General features: G+C 34.1%; 1 protein-coding gene across 1 annotated transcript; it reads left to right on the top strand.

Annotated features, from left to right (window-relative positions):
* On the top strand, positions 8,196-11,932 carry LOC109232894. Its single transcript, XM_019398585.1, has 2 exons — positions 8,196-9,137; positions 11,448-11,932. The coding sequence occupies exons 1-2, from the start codon at positions 8,635-8,637 to the stop codon at positions 11,608-11,610; spliced, it is 666 nt and encodes a 221-aa protein (XP_019254130.1). The 5' UTR covers positions 8,196-8,634; the 3' UTR covers positions 11,611-11,932.

The raw sequence follows: 18,117 nt of genomic DNA, 5'->3' as shown, positions 1-18,117 counted from the left end.
TATTGGTCCAAATAAACAAAATCTGTCTGTCGATTACTGATTCAGAATTATGGTCTTTCATTAATGTCTAGATGACATGTTACTGCTAATCCACGCCTAGGCAAGCCTATAGGTAATCAAGGTTTAATAAACTGTGAAACTGCTTTGCTTATTGGGACTGCCCAGATTTAACAGGTTCTAAAATTCAGTAGGCAAACTAAATAGGCCTTCAACACTTTTGCCTTTAACTCAACATTGTATATTCTCTGCTTGTCATGCTCACCTAGATATCCTGTTTTAGGGCTTTTTCGCAAATATCTGAAATCTGTTGTTTGAGACGTGCACTTACTTGCTCTATCTGTGGAGGTAAAATTTGAGCCTTTTAATTGTTCTATCTTTGGGTCCAGTCTTATATGTTTTGTATGTCGCCTAGAGTTTCTCCTTTTAATTACCGTAGGAGAGTCTAGATCCACCTCAACTAGAAGTCCCAAATACGTCCAGACTATATAAGTAAAGGGACGGGTAGTGCACGCATAGGATACATCTTAAGATTGCTAGAACGCTTTAGGTTATGACCAAGGGGAGGGTAATTGGGTAGTAGAGGATATGATGACCTGTGCGCTAATGCCACGTGTAACCCCTCTATTTGAGGAAGGCTTACCGGGTATTGTACAAATATGATCCCATATGCCAACAAACCTAGGACTTCCCTCACCTTATTTACATATGTGTGCTTAGACTGCCTATCCGTTAGACTTCCTTTATTTGCAAATATGTGCTTAGACTACCTATCTGTTAAATGACTAATTCACATAATTGAGTTCGGCCGGGACCTACCGTTGTGGACCACGAGGGGTGCCTAACACCTTCCCCTCAAGGTTATTTCGAGCCCTTACCCTAATCTCTGGTAATGCAAACTAGTTATATGAGTTAATTACTCTAGGTGCCCTAACGCACCTTAATCCGTTAGGTGGCGACTCTTCAAGTACTCAATTCCCAAAAGGAAACGAGTTGTTCCCAATGAATGTTGAAACCCGGACTCCACGAGGAAAAAGGACGGTGCGACAGCATGGCGACTCTGCTGGGGATATTTTAGGCTCTTACCATAATGAACTTGTTTTTGTGAATTAGTTCCAAGCATGCTTTCTTTTGTTGACGACCTTTCCCTTTCCCCTTATGTGGATTTAATTGCTTATTTTTCAAGTATTTATGATTTCTTTTATTGCCTGAAACTGACTTGTTTCCTTGTTTTCCTTTTGTAACTGTCTTTCAATTATTTAAATACCGCATATATCATTTTTTACGTGCAAATACTTGACAACATGCTATTTATTGTTGCATAAATCATGCTTAACATCATATTCCACATACTCTACCATAACCAGAACTCTAGTTGTCGATATTGATAAATCTCTTGAAAGTGCAACATATAGTTATTCATGTAAGAAAACATATTGTGGTAAATATAGTTCAATATTTAGGATGTTTATCCTTGTGCTTTATCTATTATAACCACAAAACATAAACATACTGAAATTATTTTCACTACAATTTAAAAGGTATTCTTTAAGTTGTCGGAAGTACGAAAGTTGCATTCGGAGATAAACACATACTTAGTAAGCACAGTTTGACCAGCTATCAATATAAGTTTTGCATGTCATTGACGTTCATTGTTCAAAACGTCCTATATACACATTATGCGTACTATTACATAAGCTATTCAGCGGATCTAAGTTTTCAGTGTAACATGACGGACATATTTTTCTTCAAAAATTAACCGATACGCAATGGAAGATCAACTTTAACTTAGTCTATTATATATATGGTGACACTAACACACATAAAAATAATAATGAACTTGACAACAAACATGTACGGTTAGAAGACTATTGTTGTATTAAAGTATTTAAGTATTCTTCTTTGGTAGTTATTGTTACTATCATCTTCTGCTGAATCAACACTGAAAAATATTTTATTTTTACCATAAAACTTAGCAATCAACCTTTTATTTAGTTGATCAACATATCTCATTTCCTGGAAGCTAAGACAACTCTTTAATTTCTATCAATGTAAATTTGCACAAATTGTGTTTTAATCTAATAATGAAAATATTTTCTTTATTAAATGCACTACTATTACCATTTGGGGTTGATAACCAAGTATTCTAGAAGAACGAAATCATCATTTGGTTGGGATGCTCTTTTTCGTTTCCCATGAAGCAAGAAAGTCACTGAATGCTGGATTTGTTCTTACTTTTATATTCTTGTCACTTGAATATTTTTCATTTTGAGGTCATTAAGACTATAATTTTGGCAAGCTAGCTTTACAGTTTCTGCTTGGTCAATTTTTGGAACTACTGATCGTATTGACAGAAATCACCTCCCAAACTATTACCTTTCCACCAAACGGTTCATCGATATCCAATATATCTCTAAAACTCTGGGCGATTATTTCGATCGTCTTGACTCTTAGCAAAAGCGCTTCATCCATATTATACTTTTTGCTTTCCTTATATATTAGCACTGTTGATATGATTTGATATATTTTGTGATGTGGTTATTTCAGTTTTTTAAAGAGGTATATCAAATCTAAAGTTTAGTTGTATGACCTCGTAATAAATTATTGATGGTACACCTTTGTTCTTATTACGAACAATATCATGCCTTCTTGATCTGATTATTCCAAGTAATGCATGACATTGGGAATATTATTCGATTCTGCCGGAGAATCTACAAAGGATAATCCCGTTATACCAGAGGTCGATTTTTATATATGTTAGTCTTTGAAAGTTATTCTTGTCAGTGATTTAGCTTTGATTGTGCTTGCTAATTTATATTTTTTTAAATTGACAAATAATTTTACTCAAATGATGAATTTAAAATAAATTTAATTGGATTCTCTTACCTAAATAATTAATGAAAAAAGATTTAATTATTTGGTTTTAACATAAAATATAATTTATTTTCTGTTAATTTAGATTCTTAATATTAGTTCATATCATGTTCGAATATTTTACCAATTTATAATTATATCCACCATAAATTTTATTTTCAGAGAGTAAAAAGATTGATGACGTTGCACTTTTAGATCTTTATGTTTGCAAAATCATTAGTGATATTGGTTCTTACCAACATTTTTCTTTCTTTTCTCACACATTTATATTCTTAAAAAATTTCTTAGTTGTTCTTTAATAATTGGGTATATTTTCTATATTACAAGGATAATTAATAATAAAAAAATTAGTTGAGTAGGAAAGCAGTTCAAATATAATATAATAATATGTTATCGTGGGAATTTCTCTCTCTCAATTTCAACGCGTTATGCAGTCCGTTTAGCATTACTTTTATTCTTTTTGGTATTGAATATAGAATGGTAATGTATTACCAATATGGAGTATTCTTATGAAATTGATTTTATTAAACGTTCCTACATATTTTTAATAAGAATTTAATAGATAAGATTGTATCAATTTAAAATCTTAAATATTAAGAAAATTAGCATATAAGTTATTACAGCTATGTCATTTACCTATGAGGTCTTCTATTTAATATTTTAGAGTTATTTTGATCTATCAATATTATATTCGTGCTTTTATAATAAATATATGCGCTCCTGTTTCTAAATGGATTTGAACAATATAATACGTTTTCAAAAAATTAGTAATAGGAAATTTTTAATAAGTATTATCCTAAAAGTGGTAGGATTATAAGGCTAATATCCATGCCCGAAAATAATTATATTAATAGGATTCCTAAAGGTAATCATGTAGGATTCCTAACGTATTATGTCCTAAAACTAATAGAATTGTAAGACTAATATCTAGAATTCCGATTATGTCCTTTTATTATGAGTTATTATGCTTAATATTAAAAGGTTATTTTTGTAATCCAACATTTTATTCATGCTTTTATAATAATATAGATATAGATAGATATAGATAGATAGATAGATATAGATATATATTGTAAATTCAATTATTAACTTGTGGTGGTTATAGTAAAACTTTAAATCCTAAATTAACATCTCGCCAAAATTAATAAATACACTTCACTCTTTACCTGGAACATTAAAGAAATCATGATTACCCCTTAAGAAAAAGTGAGACATAAACGCTTTCAGAGAATTTCATACTCACAATAGTGCGCCTAAAGTTTTTTCCCTCTTTTCCTTTTGGGTCCTCTCCAACTTGAGTTTTGATAATTTAAAACATGAACCAACATTATATATGCCTTTTCATTGATTGGTGAACCTAAAGAATATGCTTGTCGTTCTTTAGTTCCTGGGTCCACATATTGCTTTCCCCTCCATTTGTATTATTATTTATATTCCAAAGTGGAGTACAAGGATTGCATTTGTTTGCCCCACTTTTAAAAAGAAAAAAAGAAAAATTATTAGTAATTGATTGCGAACTTAATCAATGATTCAACTTGATTAATGAACGAGCAAACTATTACTTCATGCACTTAATGAACTAGTTAATTCTTTTTCCGTCTAATGAAATCTTATGTTAGTGGGTTGCTTACCGATCTTGGCATATATATCAGAAACATCACTACCTTTATGAAGACAGCATTATGATTAATTCTTAAATACTTTGGGGGGGAGGATATAACAATATATTAATCTTCTTATAAATTAACAAAAATCCCTTCCAAATTGGTTCTTATTATTCTCCAACTAATTTGAGTTGAACTGATACTAAAATTATTGCTTCGTTGCGTGTGTTGGAGTTTAGTCGTCACAGCTCCAATTTATTTAACTTTCAACTTTATTTATTTAAACAAATGTTATGTGTAGTTTTCTATGACGTCTACAAGTAGAGAAGGTTTGTGCAATTAATCAGAAAATGAAAATTATTTGTGACATCGTCTTTTAAAGAACTGGTACATCATATTGTTGAACCATTTCACTATATCAATGGTTTAAACATGAAAACATTCAAGATTGTTATATAATTTCAAAAAAGACTATATATATTACTAGCAGAAAAGGGTTTATTTGATTTTAAGGCTGTATATTATAAAATGAAATCTTACTACAACTTCTTTTGAAGAATTTGAAGCTGTTAGATGTGAGATTTGATGTGCCTTCTACAAGTCTGATAATATTTGAGGAAATCAAGAAAATCCATACCCAGGATTCTTCATCAATCAAGTTCATCTTTATTGATATAACATTTTAAAGGCAATGAGGTACAAGAAAGAAACGCACTCGTTGCGAGTGTGGTAGGATGGATGAGATCTATTCACCCTTAAGTAGTCTTTGTTTCGATTCCTCATAATGGAGAAACACCTACCCCTTAATTAAAAGGGCGAAGTGCACGAATAACCACTTTTAAACTGTTAATTTAAAATTCAGGATAAGATTCGAATTTATGGATACGATTTTCAAACTTTAGGACAAGATGTCCTGAAGTTTGAACTTTCAGATTTAAACTTCAGGACGCTGTGTCCTGAAGTTTAAGCAAATTGGCTAATTTTTAAATACATTGTAAAATATAAATATATTTTAAATAGCATACTCAAAAATGACTACCAGATATCATTTTCACTAATTAAAAACCTAACTTAATAAGGATTTGCTACGTACGATAATGTTGATGGCTTATTACCGGGAATCATGGGTTCCTTCCAGCTTCTCGTAGAAATACGAAAACGTATCGCCAACTTCTTCGTGAGTACTGCATGGGCCGAGCTAGCTCAATGAATACGAGTTCGGCCGAATCTAATCGCTTTGGTCCAATCTATGTATTTGTCTTAAAAATTCATTGAATATGTATAAATTATTGATTTAGAACCCAGTAACTTAAAAGGACTAGAGCTCTGAACCCATAATTTTCAAATACTGGCTCCGCCTTTGGAGTACTGAATACATATTGAAAAGAAAGAAAAAAAAGACAATTCATTGACCAAGAGCTTTTCCCTTGAAGGGTATGGGGGTTTACCAACCAAAATACATTTAGAAATATGAAAGTACTGAAGGAGATACTTTTTGGCCATTTGTACTTGAATGCTACTGTTTAAAGCAAAGTAAATACTATCCCTTTGTACTTCACTCCTATTGTTTATGAGGAATCTGATAACCTACTTTCTCCTAACCCAATAAACATAACATATTTATACTTACCTATAAAAATTAAAGTTTGTTTATGCATGCGGTAGTGCTCAAGGAATTTAAGGACCAAAATGACATCAAAAGGTTATTCTTGTTTAGCTTCAAAGGGTTAAAGTAAATGATTCCTTGAGATTTAAGAAGCTAACTATATCTTAGTTTTTACTAATTTGGGTTATGATTGTTCTCATACGCGGAAGTAGGCTTTGAAGTTTATGGATTCTAAATTCATCATCGAACACATAGTTTATCTTAGTTATTGCGTTCGTAATTAAATATCTATATATATTTTATAATTTTTTAATACAAATACAAAGTTTAAGCAAAAACTATTGTGTTCTTTCGAACCCGCAGCTAATGCTCTCCCTCCGCCCCTGATTGCTCTATTTTCACTTTATTGTGGTGAAATACAACAACAACTACAAGAACAACAACAACAACAACAACATCAACAACAACAACAACAACATACCCAGTGTATTCCTATAAGTGAAGTCTGGGGGAGGTTAGTATGTACGCAGACCTTACCCCTAGCTTATGAAGATAGAGAGACTATTACCGATAGACCCTCAGTTCAACAACAATAACAAACTCAGTCTAATCCTACAAGCGGGATTTGAGGAAGGTAGTGTATATGCAGACCATACTACATGGTAAAAGTTGACCCTTGGCTTAAGAAAAGTAAAATCACAGCAGTTATGACAAACATAAAAGAATATAACCGAAGCAAAGGAAGTAATAATAGCGATCTAGAAATAGGGAACACGACGATACCACTAGTACTATAGCTATGAAAAATAAATGCGCTCGACTACTTACTAACCTATTACTCTAATCATCAGCCTCCAAACCCTCCTATCAAGGGTCATGTCCTCGAAAAGCTGAAGATGTGATATCATGCCTGATTAACTCTTCCCCAATACTTCTTCGGACTACCTCTACCTTTCCTTGGACCCGCCATAGCCAACATCTCACGCTTCCTCGCTGGGGCATTTATACTTCTCTTTTTCATGTGTTCGCTTCTCGCATCTTATCCGCTACACATACCACTTCCACCTTGTCCCGAATATGTTCATTCCTAATCATGTTTCAAAAATATCTTTTTTATACCAAAATACTAAATTATTTTCTTGTAACTACAAAATCACTTAATTTCCTAAGTATCATAAAGATACTAGGAAACAACTAAGTTAAATGTCTCTAAAATATATTGTGATTACAAAAGAAAAATATAAACTCTAATTTTAAGTCGGCTTCTTATACTTTGTAATTCAATTTTAGCGTTTTCGTCCTAAATGATTTTTTACATGATATTCTTACTCAATTTGGATTCTCAAGATGTTGCTGGTTGTTCATGTTACATAGATGTGTAAACTATGAATACACATCCAAGAGAGGATGAAATTAAAAAGAAGAGATAATTAAATTACATAATAAATTATGCATGAACTTTTGTTGGATGATGAGAGTTTAAGATGCCAAAGTCGTGCAATAGCAACAAACAAATGTAATACTACTTTTATTGCCACAAAATTGTAGTGCCAATAGAAAATACGTTTGGCACTTCAAAGTGCACTACAGAAAGATAAAAGAATTTAGGGGAAAAAAAAGAAAAAAAAGAAAGGAAATGCTGACACTAAACGTTTTTCTAATTGAATTAGAAAGTGAAAGAAATGCCTATAAAAACTTCAATCACTTCAACATTGAATTTTGATGTTGACAGTGGCATATTCACTATACATATAATTATGGACCAAATTAAATTATATGCAAATAGAATAACATAAATAAGAAATCCAGTGACCTTGTCATAAAATCAATGTGTACACAATTTTTTCAGGAAAATATACATTTATCTAAAAATCTCTTATTTTATGAAAATGATTGATCCCATTTATTTGGAAATAAATAAACATGGTAGTATCACTCTATTTTCCTCTCTTAAATTAAAAATAAATAAATAAGTAAGTGTTTGATAATGACAAAGATCACATCTTTCTGGAAGGGTAAAAATGTAAAGTCAGCAAGAAAATGATTGAAAAAATTGGAGTTATTTAAATAATAATTGCTATATTATTGATTTTTGTTAAATATTTGTGACTGTTTATATTCTCCTACCTCCACTGAAAACCAGAGAGGTGTGTGTGCTCCTCTTTGCACTGAGGGAGAAGCAGAAAAAAGTGAAGAGAGAAAACTTGTGCTTTGCCTCTTTTCTTCATCCAATCTCTTTCTCTCTCTCTTTCTCTCTCTCTAAGTATACATAACTCTTTATATTTACATATATCCCTTAAACCCCAAGAGCTCCACTCTCTAATAATTCTCATTTTCTTGAAAAATCCCAGTTCAAATTCATCCAAGATCCAGCCAAAAATCTTTTCTTGTGTGTTTTTTGCTGAAGGATAATAAAAGGAAGGGGATTTAGGAAAAACCCCTTAAAAATTCAGTTTTTGTGTGTGTGTGTGTGTGAGAGAGAGAGAGAGAGAGAGATTTAGGAGAACCCCATAAAAAAATTCAATCTTTTTCTCTTTCTGAGTGTGTGTAGAAATGGCTGAAGTGAAAGGAAAGAAGAAGAGGCTGTCAATAAATCTTTCCCTTTTTACCCTAACTGATCACAACAGCAACAAATCTCCTAAGAAATTTGAGGACCCAAATGGTGCTGTTGTTGGGCTTGGAATTGTGGCAGCTATGACTAATAACAGCAGTAATAGTAGAGCTGCAATTCTTGCAATATCTCCAAGATCAACTACTTCAAACCCAATCCCAATTTTTACTGCTAATAATAATAATAAACCTAAGAAGAAGAAGAAGAGTAAGAGGCCTAGTATTGAAGAAATGGAGATGTGTGAGGAGTACACTTGTGTGATTTCTCATGTGGGTACCAATTTGATTAAGAAAAGAGAGTATTTTGATGGTGAATTCATAGGAAACACCAACTCCCAAAAAGCTGCTGCTGCTGTCAATCATGGTGAATTTAGGACAGCTGATTTCTTGAATTCTTGCTTTCTTTGCAAGAAGCAGCTTCAGGGCTTGGATATTTTCATGTACAGGTTAGAACTTCAATTTTGCAATTTCTGCCTTCTTTTTTTCTGGGCTTTTGATTATGTTAATGGTCTCTTTGGTAATAATTTCTTGGATCTGAGATATAAATGCATGGTTAAATTCTTTGCTAATTTCCATTTTATGCTTCATATCTGTGTACTTCTGTTGTTACTTTTTGAGAATATAGTGTCACTTGCAGCTGTAAGTTTGATAAGAGGAACTAATTAAGAGGCTTTATGGTCAATTTTCCTCTTAATGAGTTGATCTTAATTACCAAAAAAATGTAATCTTTATGATGTGATCTTAATTACCATATTGGTTGGTGGTGGTTGAGCAAAATGGTTGAGTGAACTGATCATTCCATACTCTGACTGGATTTTAAGGAGAAAACTATTTCTTCTAATGTGGCCTCTCAGAACCTTTATGTTTGATGGCTTCATGAATATCTTATCTCATTTGCCTTTTTCTTTTGCTACCATTGAATATATATATATATATATATATATATATATATATATATATATATTGGAATACGTCAGTGGAGATTAATATTTTCCTTTCAATTAACTTTAAGCTGTAGTTTTTTCCTCGTGAATATGATCTGAAACTTGTGATCGTCCAAATTTGGTTTCAGCAAGGCTCTGTTGGTTGAAGAGAGTGTTAATTCTTTATGGACTTGTAGTTTGGGAAGAAGATATTCTGGTATTAATGAGTTGATCGTTTAGGTGAGTGTTGTCTCTTCATTTTGAAGGGTTAGCTTGGTCACGTGCATTAAAGTATCCAAGTAAAGATCTTAGGCATGAAAAAATTATCAAAGATTTGAGGACTGACCTTGGGAAATCGAAATCTATTAGATTGTATCAAGTGTCTCGTCTAAACTTTAAAATGTTAGGGGGAAGATACACATATTCATTTATTTATAGGATTTTTGCTTGCTATGGTGTAAAAGTAAATTGTGTATGTTCGTCTAAAAGTTCTAACTATTAAGAAAGGAGACCCTTTTACTTATTTTAGATTTACAACGAAACCTTCCACTGAACTGTGCCTTTAAATCATAAGATTATCATGACCAGTACTTTGGGCTTGTTCCTTCTTAAAGGTAGGGGTAAAAGGTCTGCGTACACACTAGCCTCCCCAGACTCCACTTGTGGGATTACATTAGGGTGGTTGTTGTTGTTGTATTCTTGGAACTTTTGCCACGTCAAGCTTCCTGACCTGCTTTATATAAGACGAGTATTTTGTGTACTTAGGGGCACTGACTAGCTCTGCTCAATTCCCTATGTTCTTGATATCTCTCTGTTATAGGGATATTCAGAATTTGTATCTACTGTTTCCGATGACCAGTTCTAAAAATCTCAAGTGATATACCTACATTTGTACTTCTTGCAACTGTTTCTTTCTTGATCATTTGTAATTCTTGCAGTTGTTAAGGCATTGCTTGCGAATTCTATAATTTTGGTCACAAATGTCATTGTTAATCTTTATTAATTAGCATTATTCTTGGGCTGTTGGCATCTTCTTCCAACTTGTATAACTTAATGCTTTACATCATCTTTACATAATGGCAGGAAAAATCTTTCTCCTATGTTTTGGATTAGGACATGTTTGCTTGAATTACACACTCAAGTTATGTCTCTCTGTATGTCAGTCGCTTACAATCTACTCAACTTGATTAATAATATCAGTGCTTCTGTCAGTAGTCATGTTATTTTACTCGCTGACATAAACTATTGCATTACTTAATTCCGTGGGAAAAAGTTGATTCTAAGTTTGTGATATTGGAAGATTGCTTCTATAAATATAAGCAACTTAGCTATTGAATAATAGCCACCAGATGGTTTTTGTGGCAACATATTGATTATGTTCACGTAAAGAAAGCTGCTGGGTATTTTAGTTGCTTGTTGCTTTCTTTAATTTGTTTGCAATCAATTTTTGTATTCGTCGTCGTGCTAGTTGTAAACTCTGTTGCTGCAAAATTAAGTTGGCCTTGCTGGAAATCTGTCTGTTAGCTTTCTCTATCGATACAATTTTCAAACTTATGACGTGTGAAGCTTTATTAGGTAGGAAAACTCCACATGGTTTTCGTTTTTTCACTAAATTTAGGCAGTTTCTTCCAGGTAATATGTGACAGGAATCTCTAATACATCTTGTTTGTATATGCATGTGGTCTGTATTATTTATGTAAGGAATAATTGAGGCTAAAATATATCTTGCTCTTCTTGACTTGTTATAGAAAAAAATCTTTCTTTAATCAACATAGATCTATCTTCTGCCTTTCAAGCATAGAATAACAACTTCTTTCCTTATAATATTTGCAGAGGGGAGAAGGCATTTTGTAGTGCGGAGTGTCGTTGCACACAAATATCGATCGATGAACACAAAGAGAAATGTGGTTCTGGAGCCATGAAATCGCTTAGCGACTACTCTGTCTCTCCTTGCTCTGGTGCAATGCAGTTTTTCACTGGCGTGGCCGTGGCATAACAACTCAAAATTGTATGGTACCTTCAACTTTACATAAATAAATAAAAGGGGCGATATATATAGGTTTCGAATAAAAATTGGTACCCACCGGCTTAAGAAAGATGTTAGATTTTTATGTTAAGGACATTCTGAGCATGCAATCTCTGCAACTCGAAGAGTAGGAAAAAACATTATGGGAAAAGCATGTAATGAAGTTTGTTAGAAACTACTTAGTGAAGAGGGTAATCTGCCAAAAGACTCATGTAAATTCCAAATGTTACATTTTAAATAGTATATTATGAAGTTGGAATACAATAACCTACTTATTAGTTTCAATTCTCAATCCGTCTAATTAACTTTGTAATCAAATTAAGATGAGTGACAAATGAATTGTTCTAATCGTTGTTGCTATCCTATTTGGTAACTCAAAGATGCAATAAATAAATTGTTCTAATCGTTGTTGCTATCCTAACTTGGTAACCAAAGATGCAGTAAATAACTTACTCTGGACACACGAGGAGTTAACTCTTCGCTTACGGTTCGGTCGAATCCAAATTGTACATACTATTAATGGAATTTTTGCATGGTATAACTAATATTTAGTAGGTAATTACCACAATTATAGTTGAAATAAATACAATATATAGCTAACGTTTGTATGTTATAGCAATTTTACTATTAACACACAATTTTCAGATGTCTCACTGCTCCTCACAACCCTAAGAACCATCTTCCTTTCCAAAACCTTTCTGCCGCCGCCACCAGATTGTCGCCACCGGCATTGTCGGAAATCACCGCCGCTGGCCGATGGTCTCCAAATGGTCCCAATTTTTCATCATCTCTTGCTCTCATCCTCTTCTACACGGATCCACAAACTCAGTTCTTTCGGTTCCTCATAGAACTCCGTAGATTTGGGAAAACCAAGAAAAATCAAAACTTTATTTCTCAGATTCGTTGAGTTGAGTTCTGATCACTTTCATCCCATGAAATGATAGATCTTGGGCAGATCTATTTTTTTATATTTTTTTTATTCCGAATTCAACGGAAAATTTTCCGACGAGCAACCGGCGAAGTGCCAGAATATACATTTTATTATATGTAATCTCTATTTTTAAGTGTAAATATAGTGATTTGTATTTTGGCGGATTTTATAATGAAAGAATTACAAGAAAATACACATGACTTCACACCATAACAAAAAATGGCCCATGTTTTTAAGTTTTACCCTACCTAGCCTATATTGTACATATTTTGAAAGCACTGGCAAATTCAAAATCTGTGTTCTTACAATCATTGCTTCTAAAAGTTATGGAGTTAAATAAGTATTCTCACAACCATTGCTTTCACTCTCTCTTCTTCTCACATCTTCTACATATGCTTCAAGGGGCTGAGTATTTTCTGCTTCTCCCCATGTGTCACCTGGTTGCAATGTAATAAAATTGAAAAGTAGAAGTCCACCATTGAAGGTCATTCAAAGCTTTGCTTTCGAAAATATGATTTTTTGAGTTTGTTAGTTGTTTTGATTGAGTGTTGTTCCAATTGATTGCAAATATCAAAAGGAGTTCAAGATTTAAATTTGAGGTGATTTGGAGTAGATTTAAGCAAGATTTAAGTTAAATTTCAGAAAAGACGCAAGGAAGAAGACGAAGTCAGTTTTTTGTATATTTTTTGTATAATAATGTATATGAGTGTATAAACACATCTTATACACTTTTATACACCTTTATACAAACGTCTGTTGTATAACTGAACTTCTTCCACGATTTTCAGTTGCAATTCTTGTTCAAAACCAGTCCAAATCTCCATTAAATGACTTCAAATTTTATATACAACCTCCTTATACTATTTCTAACAAGTTTAAATAATACCCACTCCAAAATTCTCACGAAATCAAATTTGGAATTTAAACACACATATTTAAGCTTGTTAAAAATCTAATTTTCACTACCCAAGTGGATTTGGTTTGTTGAACTAATATTTGAGTCACAGTTACTGATTCGAAAGTTAACTTAAAAGCTTGAGCAACCTTTTTTAAAAATTAACTAGTAATTTCGAGAACCTATTGGAGTTGAATGTTGAGTATCAGCCTATTATATTTGGGCTAATTTGTTGTAAATTGAAATATGGGCTATAAAATTAAAAAGTAGGGAACCCAATTGTTCTTATGTGAAATTTTCCCTTTTTATAATTATATTTCTCAAATCTGGCCGGCACAGATCTGGCTGGATTTGAGTGTATTTTTCTTTTTGAATGTAAATACAGTTGATACAACTTTGTAAATACAGTTGGTACAACTTTGCTATTAAAACTGTATTCATTGATACAATCATTATGTGCGAATGAATACAGATAATTCAGCTTTTTCATCAAAATTGTATTCATTGTGTGCAAACGAATAGAGTTGATACAACTTTCCATCAAAATTGTATTCATTGATGCACCCATTATGCGCAAACAAATATAATTGATACATCTTTTCCATCAAAACCGTATTCATTGAAACAACCTGGCAACAGATTAATACAGCGAATATGAATTTGGTTGTATGTGTTAGATACAACAAAATTGATACATTAGCTACAAATAGTAATTCGGCAAACTATAGTTACAGATGATAATTAGGCTCTAAACAGTATTTTTTGAAAAATTCTCATTATTAATTTATAACTCAATAACTTTAGAAAAGTAGAGCCCAAAATTTATACGCTTTAAATCTTCCCCCCCCCCCCCCCCCCCTCCCCCCCCGGCCCCGGCATGTTGCTATCCTGTTTTGGTAACCTAATGATGCTGCTGTAAATAACTCGCACTAACTACTTAATTAAGGATTAGTTGTGTGAAAATTATGCACTGTACTAGTGTATACTATAATTAGATATCTTTTTGAAAAAGTTGTTCAGTTAAACTTTTATTGTCAGAAAAGGACTTGTCGTATTGTAATGTAGCTTGTCTTTTGTTGACTATTTTGTTGAGAGTTTAAAGAAAACACAGTTTGGGAAATACTCTAAAAAAACCACCCCTTTTATAGGAAGGGCTTCTATTAAAAGAAAAATAAAAGATTTCATCTAGTTATATTATATTAAAAATTTATTTAACTTAATTATAATTTACTAATTATATATAATTTAATAGATTAGGTTTGAACATGTACACAACTTTTATATTGAAAGAGGTGTTCTAGCCGTTGAAAGTGGACTCTGCAACCTTTCCACACCCATTCGAGCACATGAAGCAGCGTTTTCTCTGATTCGATGATGATTAACTTGGTGGATACACAACCATTGCTTTCACTCTCTCTTCTTCTCACATCTTCTACATATGCTTCAAGGGGCTGAGTATTTTCTGTTTCTCCCCATGTGTCACCTGGTTGCAATGTAAGAAAATTGAAAAGTAGAAATCCACCATTGAAGGCCATTCAAAGCTTTGCTTTCGAAAATATGATTTTTTGAGTTTGTTAGTTGTTTGGATTGGGTGATGTTCCAATTGATTGCAAATATCAAAAGGAGTTCAAGATTTAAATTTGAAGTGATTTGGAGTAGATTTGAGCAAGATTTGAGTTAAATTTCAGAAAAGACGCAAGGAAGAAGACGAAGTCAGTTTTTTGTATAATTTTTGTATAATAATGTATATGAGTGTATAAACACATCTTATACACTTTTATACACATTTATACAAACGTCTGTAGACGAACTTCTTCCACGATTTTCAGTTGCAATTCTTGTTCAAAGCCAGTCCAAATCTCCATTAAACGACTTCAACTTTTATATACAACCTCCTTATACTATTTCTAACAAGTTTAAATAATACCCACTCCAAAATTCTCACGAAATCAAATTTTGGAATTTAAACCCACATATTTAAGTTTGTTAAAAATCTAATTTTCACTACCCAAGTGGATTTGGTTTGTTGAACTAATATTTGAGTCACAGTTACTGATTCGAAAATTAACTTAAAAGCTTGAGCAATCTTTTTTAAAAATTAACTAGTAATTTCGAGAACCTATTGGAGTTGAATGTTGAGTATCGGCCTATTGTTTTTGGGCTAATTTGTTGTAAATTGAAATATGGGCTATAAAATTAAAAAGTAGGGAACCCAATTGTTCTTATGTGAAATTTTCCCTTGTCACGACCCTAGACCCGGACCTTGTCATGATGGCGCCTCTCGTGAAGACAAGGCCAGCCGACACAACACACAATTCATTTTAAACAACTAAAACAGCACAATTTAAGTCTTTAACATAATAATAATCCCAAAAATAAAGGTGAATAACACAATTCGCGAAAAACAACCAAACACGGCCCGACATCGGGGTGTCACCAGTCATGAGCATCTAACATAAGTCTCGAAATGTAGAAAAGGGACTACAGTCTATTACAAAATCCAGAACTAGGAATAGAAATAATGACAAGAGGGAGAAACACTGGGCTACGAACGCCGAACAACTACCTAGTGGACTCTGAAAATCTGCTGGAAGCTATCAACCCTCGGTAGCAGGACCTGAAGCGCCTGAATCTGCACACAGGGTGCAGGGAGTAAAGTGAATACTCCAACTCAGTGAGTAATAACAATAAATGTAGATTGAGCGATAAGAAATCTCGTAAAACACAACAAAATGTTATAAAGAAGCAGAATAAAACCAGTAAAGTACAGTAAAGCAGTGAAATCTCATGAAAACACCTCTTAGCAGTTAAACACGTAAATGAAAGGCAGCTAGGAAAGATAAACACATAAAAACCGCCCCTCGGGCACAATAATAACAGAATCAGCCCCTCGGGCAATAACAATAGAACAACACCAGCCCCTCGGGCTATATCTCATATCACAATGGGTACCCGCGCTCACTGGGGGTGTACAGACTCCGGGAGGGGCCCCTTACGGCCCAAGCACAATATCAAGCCATCTCGTGGCATAATCACTAGGCTCTCGGCCTCATATCAACAAGCCACCTCGTGGCCTACAATATCAGGCCCTCGGCCTCATAATCATAATCAGTGTATCACTGCTGCGACGTGCAGTCCGACCCAAAAGTATCCTCACAACATAGGCCCTCGGCCTTACTCAGTCAGAATCTCATAAGCCACTCGGGCAACAATAAAACATGATGCTCAGCCCAAAAAATAATTTAAAATATTATTTGAAGTGTTAAAACAGAGTAAACATGGCTGAGTTATGCAAACAATAGAATATAACATGACTGAGTATAAGTATAAAGTCAATACAGTGAGGGAATGGCAGTAAAAATCCCCTAAGGGTCCAAATAGTTGGCACTAGGCCCAAATATGGCATTCAGCCCAAAACATGATGATAGCAAACAGTTTTCAATCAAATACGCGGTAAAACAGTCATTCGGGATGGACTAAGTCACAATCCCCAACGGTGCACGGCCCCACGCTCGTCATTTACCGTGTGCGCCACCTCAATATAGGAAACGATGTGAAATCCGGGGTTTCATACCCTCAGGACAACATTTACAATCATTACTCACCTTAATCCGGCCCAAACTCTAGCTCGCGATGCCTTTGCCCCTCGAATCGACCTCCGGATGCTCCAAATCTAGGCAAAATATGGACATAACCATCAAAATATGCTAAGGGGACAAAGCCCACTCGAAAACAATCGAAAAACGACGCGAATCCCGAAATAAACCAAACCCGACCCCCGGGCCCATGTCTCGAAATTCGATAAATTTTACATCATTAGACTCCTTATCTCCCCACGAGTTCACACATATCAAAAGTTCTAAAATCCGACCACAAATGGTCCTTCAAATCCTTAATCAAAGGCCTAAGTTTCCAAGCCCTAGTTTCCTCCATATTTAACCCTTAGTTTCCATAATTACAGCTCTAACCCGTGAGGTAATACCATAGAAACGCGTTTTTATGATCCAAAACCTTACCTCAATGAAGTCTCCTTGAATTCTCTCTTCAAAATCGCCCAAAAACTCCAGAAATCGCGTTTAAAAATGGTGAAACCTCTGAAAATTGCGAAGGAAAAATTATATACCTTCTGACCCAGGCTTTTCGCACCTGCGGTCCAAATCCCGCTACTGCGGTCCCGCTTCTGCGGCCAAGACCACCGCATTTGCGGTTTTCACTTAAATGACCAATACCGCATCTGCGATTAAAATCTCGCACCTGCGCTATCGTAGGTGCGCCCTCTTCACTGCTTCTGCAGTTCCAGCTGCTCGCCTACTTGGCCGCATCTGCGGCTGCCTTCCGCTTCTGCGGGCATCGCACCTGCGGCCTCCTAACCGCAGGTGCGGTTATGACAGCAGCAAAAATACTTCAGCTATCAAACTTAACTCCAAACCTTCCGTCAACCATCCGAAATCACCCCGAGGCCCCCGGGACCTCAACCAAAGGCACCAACAAGTCTTATACTATCATCCAAACTTATACCAATCTTCAAAACACCTCAAACAACATCAAATCAACCAAAACACATCGGATTCAAGCCTAAGGTTTTCAAAATCTTCCGAATTACGCTTTTCATCAAAAAGTCTACCAAACCACGTCCGAATGACTTGAAATT

The sequence above is a fragment of the Nicotiana attenuata genome, chromosome 10 (genome assembly GCF_001879085.1).
Source record: "Nicotiana attenuata strain UT chromosome 10, NIATTr2, whole genome shotgun sequence".
NCBI lineage: Eukaryota > Viridiplantae > Streptophyta > Magnoliopsida > Solanales > Solanaceae > Nicotiana > Nicotiana attenuata.
The sequence above is the reverse complement of the archived record's forward strand: the minus strand, read 5'-3'. Positions and strand labels throughout refer to the sequence as shown.

Bases quoted from the DNA above. Each gene is read 5' to 3' on its own strand.
- LOC109232894 (XM_019398585.1), top strand. From the start codon at position 8,635: ATGGCTGAAGTGAAAGGAAAGAAGAAGAGGCTGTCAATAAATCTTTCC. The intron at 9,138-11,447 runs GTTAGAACTTCA...TAATATTTGCAG, and splicing joins TTGGATATTTTCATGTACAG to AGGGGAGAAGGCATTTTGTA.